Consider the following 21,259-nt stretch of genomic DNA (forward strand, 5'->3'; position numbering starts at 1 on the left):
CTTAATCAGACTGTGTTTTTTTTCTACATTATTTAAGAACAGGTTGTGTGTGTCATTTTTTGACTGTTCATAGAATTTCCATACTTTGCAAGTCTGAAAGATACTGGACTTTGCTCCATTGTTCTGTGTTTTCCTATTTCTTTTTTAGAGTGATATTCCAAATAGATTTGAAATGAAAATTCATCGCACAACAATCCTTGAAGATTCTTATAGAAGAATTATAGCTGTAAAGAGAGCAGATTTCCTTAAAGCAAGACTTTGGATTGAATTTGATGGTGAAAAAGGTTTAGACTATGGTGGAGTGGCCAGGGAATGGTTCTTCCTTCTCTCTAAAGAAATGTTTAATCCTTATTATGGATTATTTGAATATTCTGCTGCGTAAGTATACAGTTCTAGAAAACACAAATACAGTTAGGAAAAGCAGGTCAATTGTGTTCCTCATAATTACTTTTAAAATGTAGTTACTTTTTATTTATTTATTTATTTCYCTAAACTTCATAAGGGGTTTTGGTTGATAATTGAAATATTCTGTACCTTTTTCCTGCCTTGGCTGATGAATGTGGAAAATAATCCACATCCAATAATATTTTTTCAGCAGTCTAACGTAATCCATCTGCACTTGCAACTGTTGCATATATTGCAACCATCTACTTCTTACGAAAGAAAGAGGCAAAGAATATTATTGTGACTACTATTAAATTAATAGGAGTTAAACCGTCTCTTTAGTATATCTGTAGCTTACGAAGGTAGTTTAGGGTGTTTCAAAACTGTTTCAGCTAAGATAATAGATGCTTACATTGAATATTATTTACTATTAAATTAGTGATTAGTCCAAATATGTATTTTTAACTTAATGAAAAGTAATACCTGATCTACACAGTGATGTCTGTCATATCTTCAGATGTGAGACTGTTCATATAGCCAAAACTTTGTTTTTCTTTTTTCCCTCCCCATGCCCTACCCCACCTTCAGAGATAACTATACTCTGCAGATCAATCCAAATTCTGGACTGTGCAATGAAGATCATCTCTCTTATTTCAAGTTTATAGGTCGTGTAGCTGGAATGGCTGTTTATCATGGTAAACTTCTGGATGGTTAGTATTTAGTTTACATAATATGACATTTAGATTAATATTGTACATATTTTGAATTTTAAATTACATACTATTCAATTTTTTTATTCTTTAAAGCCTTTTTTATTCGTCCTTTCTACAAGATGATGCTCCAAAAACCAATAACACTTCATGATATGGAGTCAGTGGTATGTAATCTGCTTTATTGCATATATTAAGTTTTTGTGTTCGAGTTAAGTTATTTTTATGTATTTTTAATGACATTGTAAAGACTGAAAGTGCAGGATTCAAGGAACTTCTAGGATAAGTTTTTTTTTTTTTTTTCCCCCACTTTTGTTTTTTTAAAATAAGTCTAAGTAGTTTAGGAGTTTGAACTTCCATTGAAAATCAGAGAGACCTAGACTTAAATCAGTTAAGCTGTGTTGAAACTTGCTGATAAACTTTGTATGGTGTTTTCTTAGAATTATTTTCTCTCAGTAGAGGCTTTAGAATTAAATATAAATATTTAGAACTTTTGTTTCCCTGTCTCAGCCTTTTCTCTAAATTAGTTTTGTGCATCTTAATTATTTTAAAAAAATATATTACTTCAGAAGGCTGTAAATACTGATTAATGTAAACCATTAGTTTTTTAGGGGAAACATTAACTTTTATAACAATTTTTGTTTCCGTGATAATGGTTCTTGACTGGAATAGTCATAGGCAGTGTAAATTTATTGAATCTTTCTCTGATTTATTACTGTTTTCTGTAAGGTGTCCTGTAAGAATACAGACTATAGTTGCTATGCATTCCTGAGTAATAGGATATTTTTGTTCAGTATTTTTCAATATAGTATACCTTAATTTTCATATCCTGAGGCTTTTTGTAGTCATATCTAATACTAGAGGGAAGATAAATATAAGATGAGGGACAGAGAAGAGTCCAAAATAYAAGACTAGACAGTATTGTGACATCTTACCAGAACGTTGCTGCGTGAGAGAGTTTGTTAGTCCTGAAACTGCTGGGTCTTCAGTTTCAGCCATCTTTAAATAGTTTTGTAGTTTTGTACAATAGCAGGCTGTGTGTATCCAATATAGGATTATTCTAAATACTTTCTCTTTATTTTGAGATTGCAGTTTAGAACCTTATAAGATCCATATGTCATGCTATTAATGAACAAAGCACCTACTGTCGAAAGGYTTTTTCATTTCACTTTAGTGCTAAGAATCTTCTGTGCTAACGAACACTGGATATTTATTTTTAGAAAAGATTAATAATAGTTTTTCCTATAGAAGAGATGTCTCCCTTACATGTCTGCTCATAGAAGAGCGTATTGCTCAGATAAATACCATCTTGAATCTAACTTACGCTGTTATCTGTTTGGTAAAGGATACAAGAAGGATTTATATTTGTTTCATTCTTAATATCTAATACTTGGTTTAACTGTGTGGGTTTTTTTAAGGAATGTAAGTGATTGCATTTTAACAACTAACAAACCTGATTTCTGAGTTTGGAGCAGCAATGATTAAAATATGATCATTCTCAAACTGATGGCACTTCGTGTATTTGTATTAGAGCTGCCTTTTTCAGAATTACTAGCGTGTGTATCCAATTTGGAGATTGACATAATTTCTTTGCATTATGATCATCTTGCTTTGAAAGGCTATATCGTGGTAGGAATATCTGCAGCAAAGCTGTAGAACTGAAGTTCTGAGCTCAAACATGGCTATTCTGGAGAAAATAAATACATAGGTACTGATTAGGCCTTTATTTTACATTGATTTGTCTAATTCTCCTCTCATACGCTTGCAAACCATTCATCCTCGCACCACTTTTGGCACTAGCAGCAATTAGGCTGTCACAGTTCTTTTTAAAACAAAACTTGGCAGCAAAACACTTGAAAGGCTTACCATCGTTGTCCTGGACAGCTGTGATACTTTAAACAGAAACTTTCTCTGTAGCAAAGGACCAGGCCATGTGGTTCTGTATTCCTTAGTGGATAAGGAACWGTACTGAAAAATCCAAAGGCAGTGTTACTGTTTAGTTTTCAGGTCTCATGAGGATAGTGATGAAAGTGATTGAAAGAAATGGGAGAATTTCATCCATAATTCATGTTTGGAAAATATTTGTACTATATCAAGTGGAATTAAATATTTCTTATTTCACGTTTTTTCTATTTTAAACTTTATACTTTTTTTGTCRATACTTCAGTGCTAGAAGTTTTCCAATATATCTTGGTTTTTTAAATCCTTGAAAAATAATTGTTCTGCCTTCAATATTGAACAAAGTATGTGTTTGCAGGTTTTGAAAAGTAAATATAAATAAAATTACTACTGCAGTTAACCTAGCAAACACCAAAAGCTTTTATTTAGTTGTATTAGGTTTAGAAATAGCTGGGATTTCTTGCTTTTTGCTTTTCCTTCTGTATCTACTTCAGAAAAGTCTCTTGTATTCATTGACTAAACTCGTAATTCTCACTTTTAGGATAGTGAATATTACAATTCTCTGAGATGGATTCTTGAAAATGATCCAACAGAACTGGACCTCAGGTTTATAGTTGATGAAGAACTCTTTGGGCAGGTTAGTCTATTTATGTAAAGCAGAATATGCAAAGTATGAAACAAAACACTTTTCCTGGAAAATTAACTAATTTTATCTGCGTAATACTAAGAACACCTCTTCCAGAGTCACGTTCGTTTATTCATTCAAACTCTTACTTTAGTTGGCACATGCCCATTCGTTGTTTTGTTAACTTGGCCATGATATGAGAAATGACTTGGAGATAAGCTGAGCTTTAAAACAACAGCATGTGCTTTTTTTCTTAAATAATACTTTGAGATGTAGCTATTGCTGTGAATGCAGCGAAGAGTAAGATATCCATGTTCCTACTGCTTAATCTTAGGAAAAGGTTGGATTTGTGTGATTGGCATGGAARGGATTTACTGTTTTGGAAATGGCTGGAGTCATAAATTCTTCTGRGAAGAATAGAGGTTTTTTTTGTTTAAACTGTACAAGAAAACTATGGAATAAAGTTTAGTGCTGTATATAGAATTGCCCAAGATAAATCATGCAGAAATACCACAGGTCTTGAACAAAAATTCTAAATTGCAGATGCTAACTAGATCCAAGTACAGTAAAGGCTCCTGTGGTCTTGTGTAACTAAAATGATCCCAAGGAGGAGAATGAAAATATGGATGCATGATAGACTGAAAAACAGGTGTTTGCTGAGGTTCTAGTGGTATAAATCATTATGTAACAGATATACATGTCAATTCACTTGTGATGGARATCTCTACTGAAATAGTTTTGTAAATGTTTTTCTACAGTATTTGGGAAAAAAATGGGTTATTGAAAGTGCAGATAGTGACATCAGCATTACTGAAAACTTATGTGCAGACTTACTTATTGTAGTTGGTTAGAAATAACAGAGGTTGCCACATTGCAGTCTGGCATCCCTTAGTTATACACRAAGAAAAATAAATGTATTCTTTATTCAGATGACCTGTGAAAGTGGTTCTGTTTCTCATACTTTTCAGATTCTGCAGATTTTCAAGTGTTTATTAAATTACCTAATGTTCACACTTGAGTTGTTATATACATATCTTACTATTCTGTACATCATATTTAGACCCATCAGCATGAACTGAAAAGTGGTGGATCAGAAATAGTTGTCACCAACAAGAACAAGAGAGACTATATTCAGTAAGTAGCGTTGCTGTGTAACGTATCTAACTGGATAGCCTCCCTAACAGTGGAGGCTGTATGTTGTTTGCTGTTTTAACAAAAGGAAAGCTGTTGCTTTGTGTAAAAATTGGTTGTATCTTAAATGTTCAATTTTTTTGTTACAGTCTTGTAATTCAATGGAGATTTGTGAGCAGAGTACAGAAACAAATGGCAGCCTTTAAAGAGGTATATTTTTAAATACAAAAGGCATTCTTCTAAGAATATTTTCCATGTAATCTTAAGATAAGTTTATTAGAACGTAAGATTCCAATGACCCACAGATTGTTTGTTACAAATATATATATATAAAAAAAAGGGGCAGTGACAAGGTTCGCAGCATCAACTTTGAATTGTCTCAGATTAAAAAAAAAACAAAAAAAACCCAAACCTATAGCATTTCTTGATATGTTTTCACTGAGGTGTTTAATTTATATTGTAAAGTTTGCTTATTTCTTAGTTTTGGCAGACAGCTTTAGCTATAATGATAATTATTCAATCAGTGCTACAGAAATGAAAGTGAATTTGAACTAATAGGAGTAAATAAAATTAGTTGTTTTACCCRTATTTGTATAAATGATGTACAACATTCAGTGGAGCACAATAAAGAAACATGCAAGATCAAGTCAGAATTAGAAGTACRTAGCCAAACTAGCAAGTACTAGTGCCCAAACATCTGTATTTCATATATTCATGTATTCTTAAAACATGTAAATATAATTATCGGTTATAAAAATGCTTAAATAATAGCTGCTTGATTTTAAATTGCTTTTTAAATTGATTTTAAATATCTGCTTGATGTTTCCTTTAACTTTTTAGGGCTTTTTTGAACTAATACCACAGGATCTGATTAAAATTTTTGATGAAAATGAACTAGAGGTAAGTATATCGTGGACAAGAAAACAAATTATGTTTAAACTTAATTGTACTGACTTGAACTTTKTTGTTGTTGTTGTTTTTTAATGTAGTTATTAATGTGTGGACTGGGAGATGTGGATGTGGCTGACTGGAAACTACATACAAAATATAAAAATGGCTACAACGTAAACCACCAAGTCATACAGTGGTTCTGGAAGGTATCACGAAGTTCTAATCTTTTACTTAAGAAGATGTGTTCAAAAGCTGCTGCTTTTCAGCTGAGCTAATTTATCATGTGATTCGTTGATAGTTAGGTAAATATTTGGCTATTAAAACTCCTGAGAAAGTTAGAAAACTGAAGGTGAGATATATGATAGGGATGTAATACACAACTGATACTTACTCTTTCCAAAAAACTGTATGTCTGACGGGGGTTAAAAATACTTCTGTGTAGCTGCTCTTGGCATGGTTACACTAAAGAGGTGTTAAACTCTTCTGTTTAATAAATTACAGGAATTTGGCTGCTAGTTCATAACATCAGGAAACTTCAAAGAAAGTAGGGGCCAAATCTTCAAGGGAAGTATTTTAACAGCCTGCTAAGCCAGTAACCATCTTCTTATTACAGTGCCATAAAAAAAATATTGACTTCATAGCTTTTAGCAATAGGCAGAGAATTAGACTACATGTGTCATAAAAAAGAAAATGGATAATGTTTTAGAAATGGAAACAGCGTTGCTTAAATCTGCTAACTTAAAACCTTMATTTAAAGTTTTTTAACTAAATCTTTAACTGTAATTATTATCATATGTAGGCAGTCTTAATGATGGACTCTGAAAAGAGAATAAGATTACTTCAGTTTGTTACTGGCACATCACGTGTACCTATGAATGGGTTTGCTGAGCTGTATGGTGAGTACTTACGATTGTGTTCACAATATATGGAATAACTAACAGAGAATCTGATGTTGAAARTGTCATGACATTTGGCTTTGATAAATTATATGCCTATGTTTAATTTTTATTTGAAAAAATTAGTATATAGTAACAGTTATAATTATTATAACTAGTATTTACTGTCAGTTATAGAAGCAAAGTTAGAGAGGAATCTCTTAGCCCATGCAGGTATTTTCTAAGTTCTGTAGCTAGTTTGTTTTATTTCTTTTTCTGGAAGTTTTTAAATGTGTAGGACTTCTAATGAATCTAGGATTTAAAGTTCTAAAGAGATGCAGCAATCCCTGTGTAGTATCTCATCTGAGCTTGAAGAAAATTCTCAGTTATTCAAGAAGTAATTATTAAGACATGCTTAGTAAACTTAAGATTCTCATGAATTCCCTAACTGTTTTTCTCTGCTCACAAGCCACAGTTGTGTGAATACGGTTGTTTGTAGGGCTACAGTTTACACTGCATCACTGAAATCACCCTATTTAAAAATAATGCCAAAAGGAAACTAGTGAACTTGCAATGCAGATGTTTAAACAAGGACATGGCAGTGGGAACAGATTTTAACACCAGAACCCATAAGCCCACTGTCTTAAGACCTTGGGCAAGCGGATGGAACAGTTCACAAAGCTTGGAGGTGATTTCCTTACGGGAAACCTGTTTGCAGGTGCCATTGGCTTTTGTGTTTTTTGCAGGACTACTTTATTAAGGCTAAAGGTCCTAAAGATTCTGTGCAAGTGACTGAACAATCGAACTTGCATATTTGAATAAACATTGCCTTCTTTATAAACAAGATAGTAATTTATTTATAAAACACTGGAATTCTGAACAAATACCATGYACTGTGTCCTCATTTCTTCCTCTCTTTGTTTTCACTGTAAAAACTTCTTTTATTTTTCCGTTGCATCAGTCAATGACTTGTAAGTTCCAAAGAGAAAGCCAGTGCCTTCAGTGGACTTGAGCCATGTATCTGCTGTTGCACCTAAGCCTTGCTGCTATTGAAACTGCACTCATTGCAGTGCAACTTGATCAGGAGTCTACAGCCTGYGGGTTTTTGTTTGTTTGACTAAAAACACTACCAGAGGTAGAATTCAGGAATGAATGATGCAGGAAAAAGCTCTTGAAGCTCTTAGCTCCCTTTTGCTGAGGGATTAGGATATGTTTTGGCTGAATCCCAATTTATGTAGTTCTGTCCACTCTTTAATAAAAATGTTGATTAGCAATTGTCTTGCATGGTGCTTTGTTTCTTTTTCTTACAGTTATTTGTGCTTTACTGTGGCCAGCATACCARCCTCACTAAATCCCAGTAATGATCACAATTGCATTTCCAGTACCTGCTTGTATTTGAAGAGCTGTAGGTGGTTCTTCACTGCTCCATGTTGTTCTGTGGCTTTTTCTGCCACTGTGGCTGCTTCACTTCCTGTGCCTGTTGGGGCTGAATTTCTTGGAGCTCGCTTTGTAGCAGGAGATCTCCCTCTTGTGGCTAAGGAAGGGATTTCTAGCCCTAAAAAGGGAGTCTGCCCAGAGAAGTCATTTAAATTTGAGAACTAGGATGCTAAACAGATAAGGCTTTCTTGCTTCTTTTTTCTTCTCATTTCAGCCTCTAGTTAATTAGTTGGAAGTTTAGATTTCAGACTTATTCCCACCTAGCTATTAAAAGTAAGTTTTATCTTCTTACTGCATTGTAGTTGAAGGGACTGTCATAGAGTTGTCCTTTGCTTCATTTTCCAAGCATTTTTTCTCGTTGTGTTTTCTAATCAATCTTCTGTGTTGAAGAAACATGTTACCTAAAGAAGAGGAAGTGGAAATGTTCCCACAACTACTGACATATCCTTCTTACTGCTTGTGTTATAGGGTGAAGCACTCAGTATCTCCTCTCATCTCTGTCTAGCATATTCAATAGATTTGTAAAGGGTATAGCTTCTACTCATAGGTATTCCCTGCCTTTTTGTGGATGTTAATAGTTGTGGGAATGTTTTCTCCTTTTGTTTAATTTTCATCTTTGGGATATATTGCCTTTTTTTAAAAAAAAAAATGTATTTTGACTAACATCATCTTCCAGATYTACTTTTACAACTTTGTGTTTATTACTATTTATTCTTGTGTATATAATTTCTTTTGGTAATGGATACATAGTATTTCAGTTTTCCTTGTATCTCCCTAAAACTGCAAATAAGATAATTACTGAAAGTACACTAATATCTATAGAAGCAATACTTAGAAGTTTATAATAAAATAATACATTTTTTAGTAAAAATTTATTAATAAGGAAAATAAAACAATTCCCAAGGCTGACTTGCATTTGACACTATACGTACTCTTGTGTGAGGCCTAAAAAGTCCATGCAATAGCTTGATTTTCTTGAATTGCAAACTGTAGCTTGTGTTACCAGAAAACATTCTGGAGAGGGCATGAAAAAAGAGAAGGCAGCTGTCTGAATTATAGAACAAAACTGCTTTCATAGGTCTTCCAGTAAAAAGAAATAAAAATTGCCTCTCGTTTCTCACTGTAATTCCACAGTTAGACTCGAGCCATGGCAAGCAGTTGAGAAGTCTTCCAGTGGCTGGTAGCACCAGTGGAAGCGGGCCTGATTCGCACTGCAGACACCTCAGCAGTACCGTAGAACTTGTCATCACTTGGCACCAGTAACAAAACTGGTGTTAGAAGTATCTGTACCTCAGCTGTATTCATGGATCAACCCGTTTTCATTACTGCTGCTTGTCTTAAATCTGAAACCTGTTTCACGTTTGGCACTTAYGAGGCAGACGGCTGCTTGTCCTGAGGCTCTTCCTTTTTGTGCTGATGGACTCCATGTCGAATGGTCAGAGGAGAAGCGTTTAACCGAGAGGATGCCCACCATCAGAGACAGGCTCCTTCTGTTCTTTGGCAAAATAGTGATTTCTAGCACACAGTCTTCTCCAGAAATATACAAATGCTTTAAATAGCTTAAGAATGGTTACAAAATGTTCTCTGGATCAACTTGGGGAGAGCTGAGAGGTTAAAGTCCTTGGGTATGGCATGCTATAGGACAGTCGCTAAAGGCACAGGTGGTACCTGCTAGCCAAAAAGTTCTGTCTCAGGTGCATATGAACATCTCTGCAGTACATATGTGGTCACTGCATTTCAAATATTCTGTCACTTTGTTACTATCTAGGTAAAAATATACATTGAATAATTTGTGAGATTATATAACATATTTAGTAATGTKTACATTTCTAAATGCATACGTTCAAGTCTTACACAGTTTAAAACCATCTTCTGCATACGTTTGCTGTACCACCTATTTTACATATGCATTTAGGTCTTGGATTTCTGTGTTTGAGGCACAAAAGTCTCTCTTAAAATTAAGATGTAGCAAGAAAATACCAATAATTTGGAATCATTGACCATTWGTGAACTTGTACTATATTTGATTCAGTAGGCAGCTTCTACTAATGTCAGAAATGGATGACAAAAGAACAACAACATATCTCATAACTTAAATTGCTAATGATAAAGAAAAGAATTTCATAATGGGGTGAAAATTAACATACTTTTCCCTGCAGGTTCAAATGGACCACAGTTGTTTACAGTTGAACAGTGGGGTACCCCTGAAAAACTGCCAAGAGCTCATACCTGGTGAGTATTTATGTAAATTATGTGCTTAAGTAAGAGTGATAAAATACTTAGCAGTTCTGTTCTGTTTTTCAGCTTCAATCGCTTGGATTTGCCTCCATATGAATCGTTTGAAGACTTATGGGACAAACTTCTTTTAGCGATTGAAAATACTCAGGGTTTTGATGGGGTTGATTAGGCCACAGGTATAAACTATATTGGTCCAGTGCTGCATTTTAATTTTRAGGGTTTACAAACAAATTTGAAATTTCCAGGGACTACTGTTCTCTTTAGTCACTTGGCTATTAAATCTTCATAGTATCACTTGTAAAATAAGTAAGTATTAAGAATTCACTAACTTTTGAAAATGTATTTTGCCATTTCCACAGTTTTGTGTATTTTGCTAATAACCACAGTATATGCATTGGATAGGCCGGTACCAAGTAAAGGTCAAAAACTAAAATGTCTTTAAGCACTTGCCTCTTCTACAATATTTGCCAGTTTGTTCTACAGTAAACTACTGAAATAAAACTAAGGGAAAAAAAAGAAAAAACTTTGCAGAGGGTATAAATTTGGATTACTACTTTAAGAGAAACAACTGAAATAGTTAAAAATGTTTTTAAAAAATTAAAAGACTTCATGTAATGCAATATTGTAATCTGCTGCTTCAGGCTGTTTGCTACAGATCTGCCCAAAGCACCTTACAATTCAGCATATTAGGTAAAACATTGGAAGGCATTTGTTTGCATTATCAGCTATCAGTTTGCAGAACATTGGCTTGCTAATGCATTTTATTTGTTAGATTTCTGTTTCTGATTTACTTTTGTTAAAACAGTGTAACAAAATCAGGACTTTTTATATAAGAGACTCAAGCAGCGTAATTCTGAATTGTAATGATAAATTATATCCTTTTTTTGTCTGAATTTGTATACTTCATTGGTTTATTGAGTATTCATCACTTTTTTGATAAATTTGACATTTAATAAGGGATAATAATTTCAATTCAGCCTTTTGCAACAATTTTGAAGCAAAATTTGTATGGATATCACAGCATATTCGTTACTGGTAGTTTGAGGCCTTTATTATCCATTCTTGCAGTATTGCACTACGTAACAATAAAGGACATGTTTACAGGATTTTTCTGGGCCAAATTCAGCAGTCTGATGTGTGCAGATTTCTGTGAACTCTGTGGAAGTTATGCACATTAACTAGAGGCAAAATTTGGTCCTGTAATATGTTTACAGGTTATACTAGTTTCTATAGCTGCATTTTTATATTTTTATTTCTCCACTGTTAGTCTAGAAACCAAATTTGTTAATACAATATAACCAAAGTCATAACCAACAATGTGCAATTTATTGTAGATCAACTCTTCATATAAATGTTTGATTTCTTTTGTAAATGTGGATATTTTTTGTATTGTTAGCACTCTTTGTTTGAGCAAGTGCTAGTTAAAATGATTATCAAATCCAGTTCTAAGAAAAAGTATTCGTTCATATATCTGACTTTAATTTGAACATTTTGTTACCAATATGATCTGAGGAAATGACAGTATCTAGCTTTGGCCAGCAGATTTCTGTTTAATCACAGTCTTTATAAATATGCAAGAAGGAAGTGTAGCACATCTCTATAAAGATATGTAAATTATGTAACAAATGTAATGGGTCTTAAAGGGATATTTAAAATCCCCATTTGTTCTATTCTTTGACTAGGTCTTTAGGGCTGAGAATATTACATGTAAATAAAGGTAACTTATACAAATTTTCTGAATCTATATGCAGTTTTGTAAAACATAGAATGATATATCAGTAAATCTGTATAGATTTGAATGTAGCAGTATGTGTTGCATACTTTAAAGTRAAAATAAGGATCCTGAGAGCAGTAAATAAAAGTTTATTCTAATAAAAAGTTGTGATTCAGTTAATTGAAGTRCAAATCAGTAGTTTTGAAACAGCAGAATTTGGTGATTTTAGTACTTCTAAGTACACTACACTACAGGCAGATGTTTTATGTAGGTGCTGAGATGCAGAAGCATTGTCTTCTAGTGTTCCACTCCCAACACATACAATCTTTGGAAAAATTAAAATMATGTGTTTATAAAACATTCTAGAGAACTGTGAGCATTCGTTGATGGTCAGCCTTTCCAGGCTGACCCAGCAATCAGAGTGAGGCAGAGGCTCCACCCCGCTGAGCAGGCAGTGGGAACCATGGACTGCCCAGCGGCTGTGGCCATGCGCCACAGGGGGAGGCACCCTGGCATCTTGGAGGCCTCCACCCAGATGGGGCTCCAGGGCAGGAATGCTGGAGTGCCGGTCTTGGCTGCGGGGAGGGCCTAGCGCCTCTCCCAGGAGCTGGAACAGTGGTGGCATCCTCMGCGGAAGCCGTGCTGTGAGCACGGCACGCGGCTGCCAGGGGAAAGAGCTGTGGGAGAGGATGCGAGCAGACTGTGCAGCACCAGGGAAGATGAACAGGAGGAGATCAGCAGGGTCTTTGCRGAGACCTTGCAGAGGCAAGAGCCCGGACTGCACAGTGCCAATGAAGAGGGGCTGCTAGAGGCCATACATGGGCAGGTGGTGGCTGGCCATTCCCAAGATGGGATGGTTGGAAACTTGTGACTTCKGGCAGCAGGAGAAAGGCTGCTTTTACTCCCTCAGATACTACATGGAGCAGCCTGGATAGTCTTCTCCTTGATACTGCAGGTACAGGGGAAAGGCTGAGGTTGGAGTTAACTTGCAGGATTCATCCACAACTGGCTGCATGGCTAGTGTCGCAGGATTGTAGGGCTCTCTTTGAAGTGCTAGGATTGTTGTTGTGAAATGGGACCCATTTAACAGAGTAGGAGCTGCTTTGCCATAGACTTACAACCCGGTGAGGAGGACTTTAAATTAGGTTTGTTGAGGGGTGGTGCTAAAGACTGGCAGCTAAATGAGGAAACAGGTCAGCCGTGCAAGTACTGGGGCAAGATGATGGGAGTGAGACAGCCCGTGTGAAGGATGCCACAGGCTGGAGGRGGCCTACCTCAAATGCCAAAACTAGGGAAAAAAGCATAGATGGCTTGGGAGAAAAAAAGTAATGAGAGCTCTAACTGCAGACACGARGAGTAGCTGAGGTGTGGTGGGAGAGCTTGTGTGGCAGGAGCCCGTGGCAGGTCTCTCTGGGTGACTCAGGCAGGGAAGAAGAGGAAGAGTCACACCTGATGTGAGGCAGCCGCTYGAATGTGCCCAGTTGTGATGAGCAAGTGGACAAAGTTGTCTTTAAGCATCTCAAAGAAGTCTCCAGATGGCAGATTCTGATTCTTGTGGGAGACTAACCTGTGACATCTGCCAGACGGACAACACGAGCGGATGCAAGAGACCAAAGAGGTTTCTGGAGGGTGTCAGAAACAACTTCTAACAAGCATTGGATTGACCAGCGAGAGGTGATGCTCTTCTGGATCTGCTACTCGCAAGCAGGGGAGAACTGGTCAGGTAATGGCACTTTCAGCTACGGTGACTATGAAACAGTTAAACTCACAATTCCAAAGTTTTATGGAATAAACCAAAAGCTGATAACCTTTGTTCCTTTGTGCTGGTATTTTCTGTACATCACACCTCCGTGTCCCTTGAAATGCATGTCTTCAGATTTGGGCAGGAGGGGGGCACCTCCAGAGATAACACAGTCACCAATCTTTTCACCAGAAACACAGTTAATAGTGTGGTTTTAACTGTCAGCTGCAGACCATTTACCATGATCTTACAGATTGAAGAAATCCTTCCGTAAGGGTTAACTACCATCTCTTAGCTATGCTATAACTTCATTACTCTTAATACCCATTTTTAACATGCAAAATGGAAGGTAAGGCAGAAAAATTTCCCAGGTGGATAAGAGCTAAATATACCAATCTATCGATAAAAGAGTTCGTTATTTAGTAAAGGATTTTGTGCAAGTTCRGTTAAAGAGGTTAGCTATGTTAAAAAATTATCTTTTAAGGAAAATGCTCAAGAAAAATGTTGTAGGTCCAGCAGGGGCCGGACCACAAAGCAAGAGCCTGACTGCAATAGGAGTAACTCCGCTTTCTCAGTTTTAAATACTGTGCTGAAAATTAGCAGGTGCTTTCTGGTATTTGTTTTCTGGGCTGCTCCAAGCCTGATAGCTATGAGCAAAAGAGTTTACTGCAACTGATTATTTCTTCTGATAATAAGTACTTGATTCAACTGGACTTCAACGGAGCGTGAAACATGTAAGTAAAGATTCTGGCCTGTATTTTATCTGTTTCGTTTTGTTTTTTCTTTTAGAGTGGTAGCACGAGTGACGGTCTGTGCCTCGTGCAGCGGGCACGATCTCAGCAGTCTGGCTGTTTTCTTAGCAACACGAGGAGCTCGGGGGTTGCTGGGCTGATCCAGGGCTCGTAGCTTCTGCTCCGTCAGCGAGTGCTGAAGCTGCCGTGTTGAACGGGAAAGCGGTGTGTGCTGCGTACCGACACCCGCCGGGTGGCACCAGATCCTACGGCTTGGTAGGCATAAAGCCTGCAGGAGCGCTGAGGCTGGGAGGGTRCGTAGTATACAGTATTTTTAATAATGTCCAGTTTATTAAAAGATTTTTAGCCTGGCTTTGACTCCTGTTGGGATCAGTAGCAAAGCAAAACCTAATTCTTATCTGAAAGGGAACAGAAGCGAAGTAATTCCTGTAACAACCTTCCTCCAACATGTGGTTAGATGCTCCAAGCACAATGTGCAACCTCTTAGAAAGTTTTCAAGGGCATAACTTTTCTCGTGAAGTTAAACTGTTTCATTATTTAATAAGGATGAATGCTCACTTTTCTTGTGCTATTTGAAAGAAATGACCTAAAAGAAAAATATTTTTAGTTGTTATTAATATGTCACATCTGTAATATACTTAACAATTATTTACAAGAGAGTGTTGAGTACTTCACATATCAAACCTAGGCAAAATATATGAGTATATGCTAATCRTTTTTCTACTTGATTCTCATTTTCCATCTCCTATCCTTAATTGTTTCATATCTGAACTTGCTTTGGAAGCTCCCCTGTGCCTTGGCATTTGATTGGTTCTCTCAATCCATAACTCAGTTTTGGTGCTGTTTCACTAGTTACTTTTTTCTTTACGGAAATCTATGCATCTCTCACTGATACCTACAGAGGCCTCCAGCACACCTTCAGCATGAAATATAACCTGTTTCAGCCCTGATTGCCTTTTTTTCTTTTGTACTTTTTTTCAGTGTRACTTAAATGTTAGTGTTAATTTAGCAAGTGCATCATTTCCACTCTGGAGTCTTTTCAAATCCCCAGAGTAGAAATTACATAATTAAAATGAGAACATGCTAAAATACATATGAAGTWGTTAGTACTGGAGATAAGTATCTTTAAATAGCTTTTTATTCACTTCTTGTGATCAAAAATAATGTAGCTTGTTGGAAGACTAACCTCTTTTGTCTGTCATTTTTCATGCCGTTTCTTTACTTGTGTTTTCCCTTCTGCTTCTCATTAATCGGCTTGTTGTGGTATGGGATTCTTCACACAGGGTTTTATCAAACGATTTTTGGGGGGATTCTGCTTTYTTAGGGCAGTTTGTTTATTTTAATACCTCCTCTTTCTAATGATCCATTTCTTTTAAGGAATAAATGTACAGTTCTTCTGATGTGAACTGAAAGACACTCATTTACCTGCAGTCAGACCGCCACCTGCAACAAAAATCCRTGCTGCTGGTCCCAAACACGCACCGACCGTATTGCAACGTCTGTGCGTTTGAAACGTGTTCAACGCCTCCCTTCCTCCGGTGTCAGGAACGAGAACGAAGCATTTAAAAGCTGCCCTGTTGCTCTATCTTGGTCCCCAACCAGTGTAAGATACGAGTGCTTGCTTGGTACTCCTGTACTAAATTATTTAAAGACTTAATTGCTTTCTCTGTGTGGAACATATACCATTAGCACTCTAATCAGAGTACAAACAACTAGCAAAGGGGATAATTAGGTAGAATGTCCGTGTAATGCTTGGTTTACATTCACATGACTCTGTAGAAAAATGTTTTGTTTTGCTGAGCTGTCCTGAGTTTCTTGCTTAATGAGACTTCAGACAAATTGTGCATTGAAGGTTTCAGGTTTTCATCCCAGAGAGAGGCTTGGGATTAAAAAGAAAATAACAAAGGAGCTTGGAAAACCTGAACAAACATTAAGTCAGCATAGCTGGTAAGGAAAGGTGGATAAAACAGCCTTCCTAAATGTGACAGCATGTAAAAGTTTCTGTTCAAATGCATCACAGCCTAAATGCGTCATAATCGTTGTTTATACCCTCTTGAGCTAAATTTTAATTTAATAGAAAATACTTTAATATTTGTCTGACAGTTTTTCTAATATTTTCTACAGGTCAAAATATTTCTAACTGAGATTTTGTTTTGAGGACCACAAAGTATGGCCTTTGGGAGGCTGTGAGTGCACAAGTCYGACTATGCAGTGCTGCTTGGGAGTACGCAAAATGCTGAAGGTTTAAATCAAATTGCCCCGAGGACTGATTACTGACCTTTTGCATGCAAAGCTGTCAAAACCTTAACTAGCCCTCAGCTAGAAGAGAACACTTAGGGCAGCTCAATGTGAGCAGACAACAATGTGGTTCTGACTTTTGGTAGCTCCTGGTGCCCAGACCGCAGCGACTGTGCTGCGAGAGCTCCCGCAGACGAACCCCCGCGGCGAGGAGCCGCTGCGAGGCGCCCACAGTGCTGTGTTGTTCGGGGAGAAGTTTTTATAATCCTGCTTAAGAAATTAAAAGTTTCCATTAATTGCCAGATCCTGATACAGTTATCTGAGCAGGACGCCTCATTGACTTCAAAGGGATTTTTTGTCTGCTTAAGGAATGCAGGGTCAGGCCCTGAACCGGCGATAACTTTCTTCGTTGGGCTGTCAGGTATGACAAACTATGCCGCTTCCGCGGCAGCTGCCCTCGCCGCGCTGTGCCGTCCTTCGTCCCGAGACCAGGCGGCTGCTTTCTTCCTTTGCTCAGGTAATCGCCTTTCCGGGGGCCTGCTGTGGAGAAGAGCTGGGAAGAGACTCTTCACCTGGAGCTGCAGCGTTTTTGCAGATACGATGTATTTTYTTTACTTTGCATAGCTCTAGTGCGTTATTTTCTAGTAATAATGCATTATATGATAAATTCAGATGGGCAGGCGTTTGAAGGAGTTCGGAGTCTCCCTGTCCTGTGAACTGCTGCCCAGCCACTAGCCCGCCCTTGGTGCTGTGATTCCTAGTTACTCTCGCGCTGTTGCTTGCTTCAATATCGAGTTCTAGATAAATGCCCTCCTGTCTGTCTAGGCTTGCAGAAACAGGGCCGGAGAGAAAAGGGGCTCAGGAAACTCCCTTCATGCGTTGCGTCCCAGCCCGACAATTTCGGGCGGCCTGTGCAAACGTATTAAGCACCCTCCATATCCTGTGCAGAGGACTTGCAGATGAATTACTTCATAGGTCAGTAAAAATAACTGTCCYTGCTTTCTCAGAAAGTTATAACTGCTCTTCTGTTACTGTAGTTAAAAGTTAGCTATGAGGGGATTGGAGGTGCTGCCTCATCCAAGGCAAAAATAGTACCGTTGAGCTCTATTAACAYGTGGCTGAAAATTATGTCATTTATCAAAATAATTCCTCTTCACTGCCATCCCTCGTTGAGAATTCTGTCATGATTGTAAACCACTCTAAAATCTGATTTTCCCTTACAGAAGCATTTACATTTTTTTTGAAGAAAGAAAAAAAGATGAATTTTTTCCTCATGCATAAGTAAATCTGAATTAGGAAAACAAACAACGTGTCACTCATGTAAATGTATTTTTGTATTGGAAAAAATCTYGATTAATTAATCGCTAAGGTGCAGACAGGTCGGCTCAGTTGCTGCCTCGCTGGAAAAGCACACTTATTCTGGTGATCCCATCTGCCGTGAAGCCGGAGCGGCGAGATCGCGGGCCGCACCGGGGGAGCGGGACGGGACGGGGCGAGGGAGCAGGACCTGCCGGGCTCACCTCAACCCCATTTTTAAAAATCCCTCGTTCTGCGGGCGCGCGCGCGAGCTGCGGCGGCCGGGCTAAGGCGGCGGGCGGAGCGGAGCGGGGTGGCCGGGGGGCCGCGGCCGGGCTGCACGCCGCCGCTGCGGCCRGCACCGCTCCAGGGGAGCGCTTGCTGCTTACGGGGCGTCGGAGGCATCCGCAGGGTGGCGGCTGAGGTGTCGCAAATCATTATTTCTTTGGAAAATACGTAAAACTCATTTACAGACCCAGGAATCCGAGGAAGAAAAAGCATAGAAAAGGAGTCATGTGGATTCAAAAAGAACTGGAGCACCAGGGCCACTTGCAAAGCTTCCCACATGGGCCAAAAACGCAGATCGAGGCAAGTGAAAAAGCCTGTGTGGRTGACGGAAGAAAAAATTGCTGCCCTTGAGTAAAACAGGCAAATGTGCTTGTGTTGGCTGGCAAATCTCGTCCTCGTCCTGGCCTGCCCTTCCGTCTTTCTCGAGGCGACGCTGCTCTGAGGCTGTCCGCCGAGCAGGTAACTGCGTTTAGYATCTACTCGCACGGCGGATGGGACGGAGCAGTGGCTGTCGGTGCCTCCGGGCTGTGGCTCAGCGCGTTTATCAGCTTGCAGCCAACTGTGAATTTAGATCCAGTATCACAAGTCTGCACCATCCCCGATCCAATTAATTACTRGAAAGCGTGTTAAAACGGTGACGTCTGACAAGCTGGAGAGCCAGAGATTGCGCTGACGTAGTTGGGGCGCTGCTTAATTCTAACGTGGGGTTTAGCACTTGCTTCGCTCAACAGGAACGAGAAAATGGGGATGTGCGYGTTGCTCGCAGCTGCCCAGCCCCAGCGACGAGGAGCGCGGTGGCGGGAAGCCCTGCCCTGCGCGCGGAGCCCGTGCAGCGCGCGGAGCCCGTGGAGGCCGTGCAGCGCGAGGCCGCCGTCGGCACGGGCAGCCCCGCTGAGGGAGGGGGCTCAGCCCTTGCCGCCGCCCCGGCCCGCGGTGCGTGCAGCGCCGTGCAGCCRCGGGAGCCCCCGCCGGCTCTGCAGCCGCCCGGCCCCCAGCTCCCAACGGCACCGCTCCCGCGAGGAGGGGACGGAGCTGGGAGGTGCTGAACTGCAGCTTGTAATCTTCTCCTAATGAAAATGCTGTGTGACGGTGTATCGAATCACGACAGGTCAGAGCTGTTTCTCGAACTATATCTAGTCATGAGAAATCCATGCAAGAGAGCAAGCCAAMCAATAAGGTTTATTTGGTGATTATTTATTAAAGACAACTGCACTTCTTAATCACAGCATAAATGTCTGGTACTCTTAGACTTATTTAATTGGTAACAGCCACCATAACATGCCTGAAGAAGATGCACGTTTCTCTATTTAGTTAGATTTGCCTTGGTAAGGTGCTGCCATGAAGCATTTTGCATCTTTCCAAAGAGATTTAGCAAGAGGATGCAGCTCATCCGGACCTTGAGATGTATTTTAAATTGTTATTTTGTATATGGTATTGCTCGAAAGACTCAATAAACGTTGTTTTTATATCTTTATTTTTATGCAACCTTAAATGCCTCAAATATAGCATATTCTCAACTAATTTTTCAGATTAAGAAATGAGAATTGCAGAAATATTAAGTGACACTTGCACGTGCTATTAGCATGATTTGGGAGTGTTCTGCCTGACAGCCGCATGGCTTTACACTGTTTCTTATACTTGCACTCTGTGAGGTCCAGTGCATTCCTGGAGTATCATGCTGCATTGAAAAGTCATTAACTTCTGAGGGGGGRAAAAAAAACAACAAACCTTTAGATGGAACCCCCAGATAATCTATCTTAAAGATAACACCTATGTTAAGGACCCCTGTTAGTAGGGAAAATTACAGATAAAAACGTATTGAATTATTATTTGTGTTTAACCTAGAGCCCAGTTCTCGGTTTGCCCGGGACATGAGCGGCCCGTTTCACCACGCCAAGCTGGCGGCAGAGAGCGGGACGCGGGGCTGGTGCAGACTGCGGGGCCAAGCGGAGGATCCTCGTACCAGAGATGGTACCGGGTCTCGTCTGGAGACGCTGGAGGAGCGATGKTCCCTGGTGCACCACCTTCCTAGACACGTCGAGGCCTCCTGGGCAATCTCCGACGCGGGTTGCACTGATCAGCCAGGCTGTAACAGGAGAGAGTGCAGGGATGAGCTGCAGAGGCAACTGGTGAGTTTGCTACAAGCAAAAAAACGCATTTAATCATAGGCAATTTTGCTTATATTATTTTTGAGTAAGTGATACTTTTTCATAGTTAACAGTTTGTCTTTTGTGACTGAAAAAAAACAAGGTATTGAGGAAACTTCACAAATATTGGGCCAAATTTATCCTATTGCTACGTTTGCTCTTACCCGGGCAATGAAGCGGTGGATGTGCAGCTAGCTCTGCAAAGTGAAACCRCCAGGACTGCCCACTTGGTCACAGCGATTTGCACGTAAAGCAAATTACCTTTCCTGAAAAGTCACGCTCCGATCGGAGCAAGCTGAATTCTTCTGCTCGTTTATTTGTGGCACATAAGGCAGGTGATCGAGGCCAAACTATGGCTTACGCCGCTTGCATGCAGCCCGCTGCCCTCCCGAAGGCCGCGAGCCCCTGCCTGGGGCTGCGGCAGCGCGGCGGGCGCAGCGCCAGGGCGGGAGCTGGCTCGAGGCTCCCGGGGCGGTAAGCTTTGCAGCGCTGGCAGGAACAAAAAGCAGTAACAACTTGCTTGTCACTGAAGTCAGCAGCTCGCACAATGAACGCAAACAGGGGGCAAATCTGCTGAGCAAGAAGATGCCTTTTTACACGGTCACTTTAGAAACCAGAACTCTGCTCTAAGCAGACAAAAAGCAGCTTAGAGCCAGGGGACCACGTTTTCAAACGTACCGCGAGCACGACGTTAAAAAAAGGGTGAAGCTGAAAGGCTCAGTGGCAACGACAGCATTTGACTTTACGGCGTTTCCCGTACAAGCTGTTCATAGCGTCGGGATAGATGCTCGCTGCAGGCGGGAGCGCAGGCGGCGTGGGCCTGCGGCCGGCTGCTGGCAGGGCCGCGCGGCGGTAACGGCGCTGGAGCCGGGGGCCGCCGGGGCCGCGGACGG

The 21,259-nt window shown here is 39.6% G+C and overlaps 1 protein-coding gene across 1 annotated transcript in view; it reads left to right on the top strand.

The window, feature by feature from the left end:
- NEDD4 (NEDD4 E3 ubiquitin protein ligase) overlaps positions 1–12,068 on the top strand; it is a 43,965-nt gene extending 31,897 nt beyond the window's left edge. Inside the window, exons 15-25 of the mRNA XM_085303368.1 lie at positions 149–378; positions 973–1,094; positions 1,191–1,261; positions 3,535–3,630; positions 4,679–4,752; positions 4,899–4,959; positions 5,590–5,649; positions 5,739–5,846; positions 6,440–6,536; positions 10,112–10,184; positions 10,257–12,068. Of these exons, the coding sequence (XP_085159494.1) occupies positions 149–378; positions 973–1,094; positions 1,191–1,261; positions 3,535–3,630; positions 4,679–4,752; positions 4,899–4,959; positions 5,590–5,649; positions 5,739–5,846; positions 6,440–6,536; positions 10,112–10,184; positions 10,257–10,359 (1,095 nt within the window). The 3' untranslated portion in view covers positions 10,360–12,068. The remainder of the gene's footprint in view (positions 1–148; positions 379–972; positions 1,095–1,190; positions 1,262–3,534; positions 3,631–4,678; positions 4,753–4,898; positions 4,960–5,589; positions 5,650–5,738; positions 5,847–6,439; positions 6,537–10,111; positions 10,185–10,256) is intronic.
- Positions 12,069–21,259: the final 9,191 nt, after the last annotated feature.

Source organism: Rhea americana, unplaced genomic scaffold (assembly GCF_003343005.1).
Source record: "Rhea americana isolate MKP2758 unplaced genomic scaffold, rheAme1 scaffold_2, whole genome shotgun sequence".
NCBI lineage: Eukaryota > Metazoa > Chordata > Aves > Rheiformes > Rheidae > Rhea > Rhea americana.